General features: G+C 40.8%; 1 protein-coding gene across 6 annotated transcripts in view; it reads right to left on the bottom strand.

The window, feature by feature from the left end:
• The window catches only part of RASAL2 (RAS protein activator like 2), a 388,439-nt gene that overhangs the window by 20,949 nt on the left and 350,742 nt on the right, over nucleotides 1-16,748 (bottom strand). For 4 of the 6 annotated variants that reach the window (XM_047752626.1, XM_047752625.1, XM_047752623.1 and 1 more), the window contains 5 exons: nucleotides 11,832-11,976; nucleotides 10,928-11,164; nucleotides 7,945-8,146; nucleotides 5,404-5,603; nucleotides 3,738-4,599 (listed from right to left, as the gene is read on the bottom strand). In XM_047752626.1, the coding sequence (XP_047608582.1) occupies nucleotides 3,738-4,599; nucleotides 5,404-5,603; nucleotides 7,945-8,146; nucleotides 10,928-11,164; nucleotides 11,832-11,976 (1,646 nt within the window). The remainder of the gene's footprint in view (nucleotides 1-3,737; nucleotides 4,600-5,403; nucleotides 5,604-7,944; nucleotides 8,147-10,927; nucleotides 11,165-11,831; nucleotides 11,977-16,748) is intronic. The other 2 variants (XM_047752627.1, XM_047752624.1) reach the window with 1 other exon arrangement.

Below are 16,748 nucleotides of genomic sequence, written 5' to 3'. Positions count from 1 at the left end.
CTCAGGAAATCGAATCTGACTAGTATCCATGAGGACACAGGTTCGATCTTTGGCCTTGCTCAGTGGATTAAGGACCTGGCGTTGCCATGAGTTGTGGTGTAGGTTGCAGATGTGGCTCAGATCTGGCGTTGCTGTGGCTGTGGCATGGGCCAGTGGCTACAGCTCCGATTTGACCTCTAGCATTGGAACCTCCATATGCCGTGAATGCAGCCCTAAAAAGACAAAAAAAAAAAAAGGAAAAGAAAAGGAGTTGATAAGTGGTTCGGATCCCATCTTGCTTAGCTATAGCCTTAGGAAGCACATTTTATTCACTGACTTTCAATAGTGGACCAGTAAAGAAAATAAAGGATGAAAAAGACGAAAAGAAGCAGGGATTCCTACAAGAATATCTCCCCTTTGAGATAATCTTGGATAGGGGTTTCTCTGGAAAAAATAATAATGCTTTAGGGCAAAAAGGCCTGAGACAGCAGTTTCACTGATAGCCTGACTATGCTGAGGATAACTGAGAACAGGCTGGTTCCCTGTTCCCTGTTGGTATTACTAGTTGTAAATAAGACTTGCTGCTTTCAGCTTCTCCACAGTCTGAAATAGTCAGGTTCCTATAGAGGAGTAGCATTTCTGCTCTTAACACCAAAGAAAGAGCTGCCTAAAATAGGAAGTCAACCCTGAGAAGCCTTGAAGAGGTGGATCAAGAGAGGGTTCAATAAATCCAAGTGTGAAAACTTCAGCATCATTCTGACAGGCAAATACCTATTTAAAAAGCCTCTTCAAATTTGAATTTCTAAGGTTAGGTAACATGCTATATCTGTGCAACTCACACATTGTAAATAAAGTCTACTTTATTTTGAGTATATGATACACAAAAAAACAAAACAAAGAGGAAAACGAGAAAAAGAAATCCAAACAGAGGTGAAAAGGGTGAAAAAAATTAAAGACAGTTTCCTAAAAAAAAATTCCTTCTCTGTAGATTGTTCCACTAGGATTTTATTCCCTTCTGACTCAGTAGACAGAGAAGACAGGCTAGTTACACTGCCCACAAGGGCTGCTCCTTTGTGCTAAGATACAAGTGGAATTTGCATGGGACAAAGCCTCCAATAATTATAGATGCCTACAGAACAGTCCCCACAAAGAAATCCTCCAGTTTTGAGGACAGAAGAATTCCCCAACATAATCTGCAATTAAAATATGTTGAGAATTTAGGCAAAAAATGTGCTGATTATATAGAACATCAGAGGTTTCATGGGAGTGAAACGAAAAAAGCAAGCAAAAAAGAAAAAGGAATAAAAAATATTAACAACATGAGTTTGAAAGAATAAACCATCTGCATAGAAAAAGCCAGTGTAGAAAAAACAGAAACTTGAGCAATCAAAATACAGTGATTTACAGTTTAACTGATATGACAGTGGCAGGACCAGCAAAGGCACAAACAAAACTGACTACTGAAAGCTGTGCTGGGACATCTCACCATGGCTATGTCCCACTTCATGCCAATATAATACAGACATTCCCAAACTTACCAATGGTTGCGGCACAAAAGTATTTTAATTAGTTGTTTGGAGACCATGCGCAGTTCCTACCTCCTAGCCATCCAGACAGCTTTCTATTCACCCACAGAAACATGCAGTGCTTATACGACAGGTGCTATGTTTTCCTATAGCACGAATATTATAGATGACAAGTGGTTTCAAATGATCACACAAAAGCCTATTTAATTTATAATGTTTATCAACAATCAGTCAGGACCCTGGGAATAGAGGACTCTATGTAACACTGTATTTTTCCATCCAGGACTGGGCCTAAGTAGGTGAAAGTTGCTGTCCCCTGTCCTGCCCCCTCTGCCAGTCTGCCAGTCCTCTCTACTCCTTGTCTCATTCTGAGAGCCTTCGGGCTGCACTAAGCCCCCATGCAGAGATGTGCCTCCCCACAGCAGTCCATCCCTAAAATTACTTATTTTTCTTTTCTCAATAAACACCTAAACTCTCTGAAAGTGGCTGATCTCAGCTAGAAGCTGGCATAAGAAGTAATGTGTGGAAACTAATTCACTACAAGGTGCCAAGGACTGATAGCTTCCTAATACATCCTTTATATCTAAAAAATTTTCATTTAAAGAAAAAGAAAACATATAATATACTCATATAAATTAATGTAATACAATTTTTTCCTTTTCTTTAAGTGAACATGCTTATTAAATCAAATAAACTGGTGATATTTTGGGAGATATAACAAAAATGAAAAATTTAATATTGAGGAAAAAGTTTATTTTTCAGGAAAGAACTGACCAACTAGGAGGTTTTTGCTCAGGAAGTCGGCTACCAGAATCAGTTTGTTTTTCATCCCTTTTTCTACTTCTGTATCCAAAGATTCTGTAAATGTTCTAATTTTTTTAAAAAAGCAATAATTATCAAAGTAGGGCAAGGGCTCTGATAACAGCAGAATGCAGGCAGAAGCAACCAAGTCAGTATAAACACCTGCCTATAAAAATACAAGCATATTAAAGAGACTCACTGTTGTTTCATTACAGTCTCCTCTGACCAGTAACTCGGCTGGAAAAGGATTTGGTACAGAACTCTTGGAATCACAAAGCTCCCTAATACATACAAAGTATGATTAAAGCATTCAACAAAGCTTTTTTTAGGAGAAAATTTTTTTAGACGAAAGTAAGACATGTAACATATGCCATTCCTAAGGTTATTATTTTATTTTATTTCATTTGTCTTTTTGCCTTTTCTAGGGCGGCTCCCGCGGCATATGGAGGTTTCCAGGCTAGGGGTCGGATCAGAGCTGTAGCTGCCGGCCTACCAGAGCCACAGCAATGTGGGATCTGAGCCATGTCTGCAACCTACACCACGCTCAGGGCAACGCCAGATCCTTAACCCACTGAGCAAGGCCAGGGATTGAACCCATAAACCTAGTTCGGTTCCTAGTCCAGGTTCATTAACCACTGAGCCATGACGGGAACTCCTATTAGTTTACTGTAAGAGCAAAATATGTATTGGTGCCTCCAAATGCAATATGCAAGAAATGATTAAATTCCTGGAAAACCTTTTTATTTGTGAAGAAAAGGTCTGATCATCTTCTACTAAGATTAGGAATGATACCAGCTGGGCTGGTCCACGTAAACAGAAATATAAGAGATCTGCAACTGTTCAGAGAATACTTGTCAACCACTTGTGTTTCTTTTCACCTCTCCCCTTTATCTTGCCTCCGCAGGTGTTGCGTTGTTATTTTCCTATTTCCAGGAAAAGGCACATGGGACTTGCTATTACCAAAGGGAGGTGGGGGATGGAGTAGGGAGCAGTTACATTAAACTCTTGGCTCAGAATGTAAAACTTTATTCTGGAAACTTAAGAAAAAAAAATTAAGGAGGATTAATATCCCGATTCCCAAAATACATCCTAGTTAATTTGGCCTGTGGATGTCATAGTTTAAGTGTCTAACTGTTCACTCAACATCACAGATCTCAGTGTGAAAAGAGGTGCTGGCTCTGCCACTTGACGGAAAGGGCGCCCTGTGTGGCTGTTGGAGTCTCCTAAGGGTAAGGAGTCAAGCTACCTTTGGCTGCCCCGCCCAGACAGAAGCCCCCAGCACTTTCCTCTTTCCATGAGAAGGAAAATAGTTGCAGAAAGCTAGTCTTAAGTAGAAACCCTATTAGCAGCCCGCTTTCCCAATGAGGATATACAGAGAACCTAGGAAGCAGCTGGCCAAGGAGCAGGCAGCCTCTCGGCATGCACACCTACCTGCTGGGTCTGCTGCCTCTGGATGGCTCTCACTTTGGGAACAGGGCTCTCTCGGGAGGAAGAGGACTGCTGCCGGGACCGGCTCCCATTCTGCACAGGTTCGGCCACCAGGGCCGCAGATGCCACCGACATGCTCCCTGTGCTACGTAAGGAAGCGCTGTGCGGCAGGGACGGCGGGGCTTTGGCTCGGGCACCCAGCCCAGCCTGGTCCATTTTACGGATCTGGGCCTGCCCCGTGCTGTTCTGCCGCGGCAGAGCAAGAGGTATGTGCCTGTCTGGCACCGTGTGCCGCCTGGAGAAGTCCTCGCTCTGAGTGCTACGTTTGGTGAAATCCTCCATGCTGCTGTTGCTGGGCCCACTGAGCTTGAAGTCTTCACTGTTACTTTGGCTCCTGGAACTGGCAGTGCTGAGGTTCTCCAAACTGGAATCCACGGAGGCCTTTGGCATGGCTGGAATTGGGTTATTGAGGTGATAGACAGGGTTCTGGAATGACAAGGGCTGGAGGCTGCCTGGCTGGTTCAAGGCTGGGTGCAGGGGCCTTCGCACTTGGGGTGCACTCTGGGGAGTGCTCTGAGTCTCCCGCAGTTGCTTGATGCTGGCCACCTGGGTGATGGAGAGCTGGCTCCCAGTCAAGAGCATAGGCACATCAAGCATGACAGACGCATGCTCCACCTGGGCGGCGTGCGTGTCCTGGAGGTCCATGAGGGAGATGCTCCGGCCATTAGGAAGGCTACTTTCCTTCTCGTCCTTTTCAGAGTAAGTCATGCTCTGGGAGGAGGCTTGCTGAACCAGCAACAGCGTTTTCCCTCTGAAATAGCTGTCTGTGTTGTCCTGGCTTGGAGATTTTAGTTTATGCAAATCACTGTGCCAAAGGAAAGGAGCATGAATTACTACTCTTGAGAGCAAATTCAACAGAGTTAACATTCTTCAACTCAGGCATGTGAATTCTTCGGAAGGCTCACAGGCCCAATGTGGATACTTTTACCCTGGTTTCTGAACTCAGATTTCATCATTACAATTCTTAGAACAAAATCGAACATTTTTAGTTTTTACCCGTTTTTAGTTTTTATCCATTTATCCAGATGGAGAATAAAACCGTGTATAACCCTCCATCCCTGTCTTTGATTTTGACTAGAATTCCAATCATTTCCTAGTTAGGTTTTACACCTCCCAAGGTATCCCAATGCATAGTTAATTGGTTTTGTCCAAACCTTCAAGAGGAGAAGCCCTGAGTGCACAACCAGAGTCTCTGCTAATGGCACAAGTCTTGCCAACACAGAGAACAAAGTCTAAGCATTGACACTGCATCCACCCGCCCAGCTGACACAGCTAGCTCTAAAAGGATTTCAACTGGAGTTCTCCAGGGTTTGCGTGCCACAATACGTGAAAACACCAATTTCACAGAACCCTTAGTCTTCTATGAAGCACAATATAGTTTTTTTTTTTAATTGTCGAATGTATTACAACTTTACAATGTTGTTCTAGAAAATAAGTATCCTAGGTCATGTGTATTACTATGACAAACAGTTGGGTTTATCTCAGGTCAGATGATTCTTTCCAACTGCTCATGACCTTCAAGTTGGAGATTTAACAAGTTAAATAGATTTTTGCCCAATCTCTAAACATCTCCCTCTGAGTGAAGCAGGTCAAATTCTCTGTTTCGTACCTGTCAGTAGGGTCTTCAAATATTTTCTGCAGCCCGGAGGAGAGGCTTCCACTGACATTTGGACTGGAGCTATGCTCAGTGAAGCGTCTCAGTTGCTGCTGTATTGGTGTGGGATTAGTCAGAGATTTGGTAATATCAGCAAGAACACGAGGGAGAGGTCCCAATTTTGCCACGGTCGCCTGTAGGAAGGAATTTTCACCCTAATTGGATAATAAGCATTGCGATATCCACCACAGATTGTTTTGGGGACAGCGATGCCCATTGATGGAGGGGTGTAGGTTGGAGGGAAGGGTAGGTGTTTGCATATGGGAGTGGCAGGTTCATAATGCATTGTTATGGAGCAGCAGAACCATGGCGTCGAGATGGATGGAGGAGGCGAAACAAGATGCAGCAGACATTGAGGAAAGAAAGGAAACAGAAATTAGGATTATGCAAATAAAAATTAAAAGACATGCTCAAAACAACCAAACTATTGCCATTCCAACTAAAATAGGCATGCAAAGCAAACTAAATATTCGGGAGGCTGGTAGATCCAGGTGGGGGAAGGCAGGGGAGGAACAAAACACCTTCTAACCAAAAAGGACTTGAAGACCAGAGGATTGGCTAATGTGATGAAACTTCCAAAGAAAAGGGATTGTGTGAGGAAAGAAATGCATGCCAACATACAAGAAGGTGTCGCATTCAGGGTTCAGAACACCGCAGGGCACACAGTTGACATTGCCATCCGCTAGCCCATTTAATCTTGGGAATCCTGATCTATTTCCAACTGAGTTTCAATCAGTAAGACAATTTTTTTTTTTAACATTAAAATCAGGCAAACGTTATGAGATATGTCTAGATGTATCTCTGGTTCCCAGGACCAAACAGAGATTTAAAAGGAGAAAATGTGTTTGCACAGCAAAGCCTGTTAAAAAGACCTTGACCCTGAAAAAACCAGATTGATTTCACAAGAACTGTCTCTGCATCCCACTGATGCAGTCATTCAGTGAAGAATAACGTTTTATGTTTTGCTTTATCCACAGCTCAATCATTTTTTTCCTTTGGGGAATTCTTATTCTCGTGGGGTCTTATGGGAACCCTCAACCATCAGGCCATTTTACACAGCTGCCTCTGGGTTTTCACTGTCTTCTTAACAACGGGTAGACTCTTCTACCCTCTCAAATGACTACAAAAGCTATGCGAAAAATGTCTTCACTTGCTTGACCCTTTTGAGCCATGATTCATATGAAAGGAACTTAGCCTCAGCATAGCTGCAACTTAAATCTAGCTAGCATTTCTTTTCTTTTCATTCTTAACTTAGGCCACACCCATGGCATATGGAAATTTCCAGGTCAGGGACTGAATCCTAGCTGCAGCTGTGACCAGCGCCACAGCTACAGCATATATGCATCATATACTCCACTGTGCTGGGCTAGGGATTGAACCTGCGCCTCTACGTGACCCAAGTCACTGCAGTTAGGTTCTTAACCTACTGTGCCACAGTGGGGGCTCCCTAGCTAGCTTTCCTAAAAGTGAAGGGGTCCTTGAAGAGAAGAAATAATGTACTATTTTACAAATGTTTGCAGTAGCCTTGCCCTAACCCTAAGCCTAACTGATGGTGGATGGCCACCCTACCAGTTACAGTTCCTCAGGAAAATGGTCTTTGTTAATAGGTTTTACTCCCTCCCACACCATTTTATTGGTGTGATACTTTTAAAGATAATAGGAAAATGGAGGAAAACAAAGTCTTATCCCAGAAGAAATAACTTTGTCTTTTGAAGTTATTCTAACATACCACCACAGATATTTATAAGGTACCTGTAGTAAACAAAAACATGAATACATAATTATTGTGGTAAACCTGGCCAAAAGTTTTTTTACAGCAAACTCTATTCCTTTTTCCAAAATTCCAGAAGGAAGAAAATGATTGGTATGGTATACATTTAGTTATCAAGATGACAGACAATAAAATTCTTAGCATGTGGTTAAAAAATAAAACGATTAGAAATCATCATTGTTTTCTACATCCTTAATTCACATCTGCAGAGGAAAAGAAAACATCAGGATTTTCAGATTCCATTAACTCTATAGTACTGACAGTTATATTAAACCCTTTGACTTAACATGATGAAAATAAATCTCATGGGTGAGTTACTTAACACAACTGCCTCAGTATTTTCCTTAATCCACACTGTTAAGAAATTAGAATGAGATTTCAGCTCATTCTACTATACATAAATAAGGCTGCACATACCAAGATTTGATATTAGTTTCTAGGCAAATACACACACACATACTTGTATTTCTTTACAGAAATATATACCGCATTAATTCGGGTAACTACTTAAAATATGTATTAATCATTTTGTGGCTTTCTACAATTTCCTGGTTTGTAGGACATATATTTTACTCAGAAATGATAACCATTTCCTCCCAGACTCCCAGGGCAAAAGGTTGCTTTTGACCAGCAGACAGCATGAGTGCGGTCAGATACTCTCCAGATTTCAGGTACGTTAGGATTCTCTGCCTCCCATCTCCCATTACCCATCCAGCTTACTTTACCTTATCAAGTTGGGAAACTACTTCCCACAGTAAGGAGTGCAAAACTGAAAGCTCTCGACCCAGATCGATATAGCCATCAAAGCCTGGGGTGTTTGAGATGGTGTCTGGATTAGAGATCTCCAAAAGAAAGCGCTTCATTCCGCCCCATTCGTATTCTAAAAAATCATTCATGAATGCCATGTATTCCTCTTTGTTACCAAATCTGAAGTAGAGGGAGAGAAAATGAGAAGGAACACATTTAAGACAAGAGATGTGATCATTCTGAATTGACTTTACAGAGAGCTATACTTTTTTTTTATTTTTGGGGAGCTAAGTGACTACTCTGTTTATTATCTGTAAGTGACAAACACTAAAACATACTTTGCTAATATTACATTAATACTCAAAATCTTTTTTTTTTTTTTAGTAATATAACATTTTTTACCTTTATTTATTTATTTAGTCTTTTTTTGCTATTTCTTGGGCCGCTCCCATAGCATATGGAGGTTCCCAGGCTAGGGGTTGAATCAGAGCTGTAGCCACTGGCCTACACCAGAGCCACAGCAACGCGGGATCCGAGCTGCGTCTGCGACCTACGTGGCGCTGCTCACGGCAACGCCAGATCGTTAACCCACTGAGCAAGGGCAGGGACCGAACCCACAACCTCACGGTTCCTAGTCGGATTCGCTAACCACTGCGCCACGATGGGAACTCCTCAAAATCTTTGAATAGCTTTCTATTCTCTATAGGGTACCTGAGACAAAACACTTTTTTCCCCCCTGTTATTTAAAGCCAGTATAAATGATCCTCATCAGTATAAATCTTCAATATCACTGGTTTCCTCAAAGTCTTCCGAATATATTGTACCCTTTTTCTTCTCCAAGCTTTTGTGTTCATATTTATTTCTATTGGAGAAGAGCTTCTCTTCTTTGACTGTCTGGCTAGGTTCTAGCTATCTTCCAAGCCTAGCTTAAGTCCAAAAAATAGGTTCCAAAAGAAACTAAAAACAATTTTTAAAAGAACTAGCTCAAATATGGGTAAACATGTATATTTCTATACACAGGGCACACAGAGTTCAAATGGTGCACTTCTAAAAAGCCACTATTTATGCTAGAAAACAATCTGTCTCACTGAAGTTCTAATTTTTTCCTTCAAAATATTTCTACTAGAAAGTTGTCCTTAAGCTTCATTATTGAATAAATCTGTGATCAATTTTGTGATCACAGTGTGGACTGCTTCTCAGCGATTTCTTAAAATTGTTTTTAATAAATGATAAAAATTATACAAACTAAAGAACAATTTGAAATCAAGAAAAAGTGAAAGAAAAAAGGGTGAGTGTATCCACTTTACCACCCAAATAAGTGGTAGTTTACAGTTCAGTGGGTTTTTTCCCCATTGCTTTCTACTAACTTCCATTTGATAAAGCTTAAGCTTACAGAAAAGTTTAAAGAACATACAATACATACTCTTAGGCCATTCACCGATATTAACCAACTGTTCATATTTTGCCAAGTTTGTTTTTCACTCTCTTTCTATATATATGTACTTTTTAAAAATATCGAACCATTTTAAACTAAGTTACAGACATGACCTCTTAGTATATTAGCACTATTTCTCCAGAATAAGAAATAACTCTTACCTAAACCACTGAAACTTTTAAAAGATAGTATTTTAAATTATCTTATATATAGCTCATACTTAAATCTTGCCAACTGTCCCCAAAATGATTTTTATAATTTTTTTTCCAATTCAGATCCAATTAAGATTCAAGCACTGCATTTAGTCTCTTTTAATCCAAGACAGTCCCCCAGCCATCTTTTCCATTTTTCCTGACACCGACTTTTTCTGAGGGGCCAGGCCAACTGTCTTAGATAATGTAATCAGAGCATTTCCTCTGACTGTCCTTCCCAACTTCCTTATCCTGGGTTTGTGTGTTTTCATATTGCTGGGATAAAAGCTCATGCACCATTTGGTATCCTATCTTTTTTGGGGCTGAAGTTTTTTCTTTAATTATGGCTGATTTACAATGTTCTGTCAATTTCTGCTGTACAGCAAAGTGACCTAGTTATACATATATGTATACGTTCTTTTTCTCACAATATCTTCCATCATGTTCCATCACAAGTGTGCTATATAGCAGGACCTTACTTGGCTGAAGTTTTTTTGTTTTTTTTTTTTTTTGCCTTTTAGTGCTGCTCTTGGAGCATATGGAAGTTCCCAGGCTAGGGGTCAAATAGGAGCTACAGCTGACAGCCTACACCACAGCCACAACAATGCAGGATCCGAGCCGAGTCTGCGACCTACACCACAGCTCACGGCAATGCCAGATCCTTAACCCACTGAGTGAGGCCAGGGATTGAACCTGCATACTAGAGGGATTCATTTCCACTGAGCCACAAAAGGAACTCCTAGCTGAAGTTTTTAATAGCACTTTTTATTTAATATAGCTTTATTTATTTAATTTTAATTCAATTATATCTTAATCATTTCCCATATTACTGGTTCTTGGTAAACACAATTTGCAGTGGCTGAACATATTCCACTGAATGCATAGGTTACTTAACCATTCCTCTACAAAGTGAATATTCAAATTAATTCCATTTTTTTTTTTAGCTCTTTTTAATAACATCACAATGAAAATCATGTAACACAAGTGATGAGGCTCCCCACCCCTATCCGAATTTTAGATTTCAGGCCTCGTGTACCTGTTTTTCTTTTTTTTTTTAAGGGCCACACTCACGGCATATAGAAGTTTCCAGAATGGGGGCCACACTGGAGTTGTAGCCTCTGGCCTACGCTGCAGCCGCAGCAATGCCAGATCTGAGCTACATCTGCAACCTACATCTGCAATGCCGGATCCTTGACCCACTGAGTGAGGCCAGGGATCGAACCTGCGTCCTCGTGGATACTAGTCAGATTTGTTTCCGCTGAGCCACGATGGGAACTCCTCATGTACTTGTTTTTTTAAACAATTTTTTTAAGTGGTTATGGCAGCTCCACCTACTTGGCAAAGTTGGCCAGGTTCTGGATGACCTTGGCAATGAGCGTTAGAGTCCGAGATGTGCGGTCATCAGGATACTCCTGCATTAGGTTGAAGAGGCTGGGAGACATGATGGCCGGGCACAGGAAACGGAGGAACAACGAGGCACTGATGAGCCGCTCGCTGATGTCCTGCTTGCCGCGGTTCAGGCACTGCTGCTTCCATGATGCAAACACTTCTTTCAGCTCGCGAGGGAAAACACTGGCAAAGGAAGAAAGACCCAAACCTCTAAATTCAAAAGCGTCATAACCCAAGGAAGCAGAGGTGATCCCACTCTGGCCCTACAGAGCCGGGCTGAGAGGAAGGTCTAAGAGAGAGACCTCTGCCTGATGCATGGCTGAGAGACGGTGGAAACTTCACAGACACCCAGATGGAAAAGCAGAAACACAAAGCTACAAAACTCGGGAATTAGTGTCAATTTAGTTTTGCAAAGTGGGAAGATGGCCTGGAGCTCCTGACTAAACTATCTAGTTTACTAGAGTTCATCATAATATTCTCTCTAAAGACTGCTTATCAAAAATCTTCCAAAATCTCACCGAGTGCTGGGGCTGGTGTCATTATCAAAAATCATTAGCGCCTCTGTTTGACACTAGCAAGTATGTTTAAAAGTCCTTAAAATATTTTTGGTGTTAGAGGATACAGTGCTCATGTTCTGGGGAAACATTAGACTTAGGTAGACAGGCAGTGCCGAGGTCCTTCTGCTTACAATGGAGGCTTAGATTTTAGGCAAAACTGTAATTAGGGAAACTTGCTATTTTTCCTCTAAGTCCTTCCTTTGGATAGGAAATAACAGTTAACACTGTGATCACTTTTACATGGAAAAATTTAAATTCCCTAAGCAGAGAATGAAGCGCTGGCACCAGCTCACCAGTAGGAGTTGATGATCTTGCAGAAAGCCAGCTCACAGCACATTTTCAGGTTGCTCTGATGGTCTATCAGTTCACTGGAAGAACATTTGCTGGGGTCCACTTCGCAGTTCTCATCTGACTCATAGAGAGCTTTGATGAACTCCCCTATGTGAAAAGAGAAGAAGGAGAAGATGATGCAGAGTGTAACCATAAATAGCACCTTCCTGAACGGAACAGCATTTAGGGCTTCTGTACTAAAACGTACGATGGGGAATTCCTTCTGACGTCTGACACGGAGGGCACAAAAGACTCTTCACAGAGGGTTAGTGACTTGGAACTCGAGTAACTACCTCCCATTTGTCATGTTTATCTTCCTTACTCTGGAAGTGGAAACACCGTAGTCATTAACATCATTATCGTGGTATTTATGAAAAGAATAATGATACTACTTTAAATGATGCTACAACTTACATCTTTTATCTGAAACCACAAATATATTTAATTAGCAGGAACTCATTATTTATTATAAGGCCTCTCTACCAGGATGACTAACATTGTTACCATTTTAGAAGAATAAATAGCCCACATCTGAATAAATAGCCCACCTACGCTGCTAAGTGGTAATATTAGTGCCAAACACAGATTCAAGGGTCTTCCAGGCCTACCTCCTGTAATGGGGATAGTCTTTTAGCATGGCACAAAGCAGAGCATCTCTTTATATAATCTGTATACGTTTCCCCAAACAAATTTAACTCGGAAGCCCTGTTCACATATCCTTTGTAGAGATAGGCCCAATATTTCCTGAAAGAACAAATTCTTACTTCACCTGTCTATCCTCCACTACGCACTGCACCTTGTATATGTTCTGCTCCACGTTTCACACTGTTTAGTGCTTGTTCACACATCTGTCTCATCTTTAGGATCAATACCGTTAGAGGTCAGGGACATGGTTCTTCTATTCATGTTCTTTTTTTTCTTTTTTTGTCTTTTTGCTATTTCTTGGGCCGCTCCCACGGCATATGGAGGGTTCCCAGGCTAGGGGTCGAATCGGAGCTGTAGCCATCGGCCTATGCCAGAGCCACAGCAACGCTGGATCCGAACCGCGTCTGCAACCTACACCGCAACTCACGGCAACGCCGGATCATTAACCCACTGAGCAAGGGCAGGGACCGAACCCGCAACCTCATGGTTCCTAGTCGGATTCGTTAACCACTGCACCACGACGGGAACTCCCCTATTCATGTTCTAATCCCAAGCCTATTGCATAGCTTCCAAAGCATGGCAGGGGTTTAATGATTATTTGCCAGAGATGATAGGATGTACTCTTTTGGTTTTTATAGGTCTTTATGAAAGAAGAGTAGATCTTTCAAAGCTCCCTTTAAATCTGCCAGTATAAGCTGAGGTTCACAAAAGTTAAGAGATTTCATGAAAGTGAACAATAATTTCCACAAAAAGTAGAGCAGCGATATTGAAGAGCATTTTCTACCAAAATGATTAGTATTAAGGTAAATAAAAGATTTAAAAAATGGCTATGGTAGAGGATGGGAAGGGATTATTTGTAGGAAAGATACTTGGAAAACAGGAATCTAAGTTGGTGCACAGACAGAGTCTCAGGTCAAATCCCGGACTCACCACTTAATGGAATGTGGAGCCTTGAAAAGTCACCTAACTAGTCCAAGCCTCAGCTGTCTTGTTTAGAAAACAGCACTAATAGCTCCAGTCTTGTGGAGTTTGGGTGAGGATCTGAAATATTGCATGAAAAGGATCCAGTATGGTGCATGGTACTTAGTAGGGCTCCATACAGTAGGTATTATTATGTACAAACTGTCACTTTAAAGTAACTTTTCACAAAGTGAAATGACCAACATCATTAAAAGACTTTTAAAAATGTTTACCAATTCTCATAAGATTTCTTTTTTTCCATTATAGTTGGTTTACAGTGTTCTGTCAGTTTCTACTGTACAGCAAAGTGACCCAGTCACACACACACACATATATACATTCTTTTTCTCACATTATCCTCCATCATGCTCCATCATAAGTGACTAGATACAGTCCCTGGGCTCTAGAGCAGGGTCTCATTGCTTATGCACTCCAAATGCTTTCTATTCAACATGTTCTCAATGTCTTCTATGCTATGGGCTTCCAAACAATTTACCTCGTTGAAAGAGTACCTAGATACAAAACTAAGTCATCAATTCAAATACTCCAGGTAAAAATCGATCCACCTCTAAATTTATATCATGAATTTAACCTGGTTTAGTGAGTTAAATCTATTCAAGGGAAACAATACTACTATTAATATGAACTCATGAATTTTGAGAATATTTTTCTTTTACTCGTCAAGAACGAAATAAATAATTCAAGGGTCTAGAAATACATTAACTGTCTAAAGTTTTTTTTTTTTTTTTTTTTTGCTTTTTAGCGCCGCACCTGGGGTATATGGAGGTTCCCAGGCTAGGGGCTGAATTGCAGCTACAGCTGCCAGCCTACACCACAGGCACAGCCATGCAGGATCTGAGCTGTGTCTGTGACCTACACCGCAGCTCATGGCAATGCCAGATCCTCAAGCCACTGAGGGAGGCCAGGAATCAAACCCTCATCCTCACAGGTGCCAGTCAGGTTCATTAACCACTGAGCCACGACAGGAACTCCTCTACAGTTTTTTAAAACTGATTTTGACATAATTAAAATCCTCCAAAATTGAGAAAATCCTTTTCACTTTTGAGACTACAACCTATGTCTGACAGTGTGAAAGGACCACATTGGAAGGTGCCCCTAGAAGCTTCTTAGCTAATCACACGTTACTGAGACAGAGTTAATAATCCCTTCATGTCTGCTCTTTCGCCTTTGAAAAAGAGAGCATGGCCAAAGAGGATGGGTGCTCAACGTGTTGTTTAAAAGTGCGAGTTTGTGCCTAGAATGTTCTATGGTGCGTTTTCTATGTAAATCATTAACTCTTCACCAGCTAGCATTCAAATTTCATGTATAGAAATAAGCCAATAGATATGGACATATTTTTGCTAAATAGCAATCTGCTAAAAAAATTTGCTAAAAGGAAATCTGCCTGCATCACCAAGGATGGAAATCAGGTCATTCAAGGAGCTTCTTTTCTGTATGTCACAGAAAATGGTGTTTCCTGTGTGTCACAGAATACCAACAGGCAATGTGACTTCCACCAGAAACGGAAAAGGGGTTAACAGGCGGGAGATTTAAGTCTATCTGAGGCAGAGTCTGTGCTACAAACAGCAATGTTTTCAATCAAGATAAATGAAGACAGGCTAAGAAGCAGGTAGAGATATTCTATTAGACTGGCAACTTTTAACTCAATTTTCTCTGAGAATTCTTCAGGCAATCTGGAAGTAACATCGACTTTTTTTTTTTTTTGGCCCAAAGTGTATGAAATACAACAAAACTTTATTCAGTGTGCTCAGTTGTACTTATTAATTTTCTCTTTTGGTTTATTAAGACTTCCCTGTGAAGTCTTTGTATTTAAAACTTATCATGAAATCTTTCTCAACTGTATTCTTAGAGGCTGCTGCCATAGCAAGTACAGTATCATATGATGAAAGTAACTGAATCTTTCTCGGGCAACTGAACATTTTGCAGTTCTTCAGGGTTACTAATGGAAAATCACTTATTACTATTTTGACCTATATAAAATAAGTCTGCATTTATACTGGTACTAACGCATTCGGTAACCTAATTTCAAAACAGAATTTCTGTCATAAAAATAAAAAGCAGGCGAAAAATAAGTGATTGAGAGTCTAGGATGTTAAGGCTAACTAGAAATATGGGGATTTAGGTGGGAAGAAGACAGTAGAATTTCTGTCCTGAAGAAGTTGACCAATTAATTCTGTTTGTGCTCTTGGAAGCAGGAGCCATTTCCACCACCCTGGCCCTTGCTCTTGGGCTACAAACATAATAGAGATCTTTGTGGGGTCACGTCAATTCCTCCCTCTGCTCACTGCAGTAATTTTCATGTCTCATTGAACCCATCAGTTATTTAATTATTAACTGTCCTACCAAAGGACTTGTCTCTCCTTTTCATTTCAGAAATGATTTCACTTGGAAATCCTGTTTAGCACCTTGAGCGGCAGAATATGAATATTTGATTTGTAAGAAGTAGGTGGTCAACAAATATTTACCCTTTTACCTCCCCAGAAGAGAGAATACTGTTTGAGATGCGTCATCCTTGCATTTTACAAGGCAGTACAAATCATTAAACCATGAGATATAATTTATGAGACGACTGGGGTAAGCTCTTCATGTGAGACCATGATTCTGTTCCTTTCCTAATGTTAAAAAAAATTCCTTTTTCACTCTCTTCCTTATAGATTCCCATTAGATCTTAAATGAAAACACATGGCTTAGAGAAAAGAAAAAAATAAGAGAGGAAACAGGAGGAGATAAAAATTTCCTCCTCCAGAGTAGGAATTAATTGCTACTACAGTGAGTCCAGGACATGTAAACAAAGCAGTTTTACCATTATTCCCTTTTCACCTTGTGCGACCTGGCTCTGTCCTCCTCAGAGCCGTGCCAGTCATTACTAGCCATCTTTAAGTTGCCAAGTGCAACAGCCGTGTTTTCTTTTTAATCTTTACTTTCTTCAGTCTGTCACTCTAGTGATACTTTTTTCCTCTTGGTTTCTAAGGTTCAGTATGTTCCTGGTTTTCTTTTTTCTTTTTTTTTGCATGTGTGCTTCCTCCTCCGTCATAAACTAGGTGCACTGTGAGGTCTGTCTTTGGCCCTATTCTCTTCCTCCTCTGGTGATCCTGTCATTTCACTGATTCCCTCTTCGTAAGTAAGAGTCCTACATTTCCAACAGCCAGCTAACAGATGTCTTGGGATTTCCTAACTAGAACCCTGGGATCTCCTACTTGAACTGCAAGATGAATCCAGGTGAGGTGGAAATATCATTTCTCATATTTTCAAGC

The sequence above is a fragment of the Phacochoerus africanus genome, chromosome 11 (assembly GCF_016906955.1).
Source record: "Phacochoerus africanus isolate WHEZ1 chromosome 11, ROS_Pafr_v1, whole genome shotgun sequence".
Lineage (NCBI taxonomy): Eukaryota > Metazoa > Chordata > Mammalia > Artiodactyla > Suidae > Phacochoerus > Phacochoerus africanus.
The sequence above is the reverse complement of the archived record's forward strand: the minus strand, read 5'-3'. Positions and strand labels throughout refer to the sequence as shown.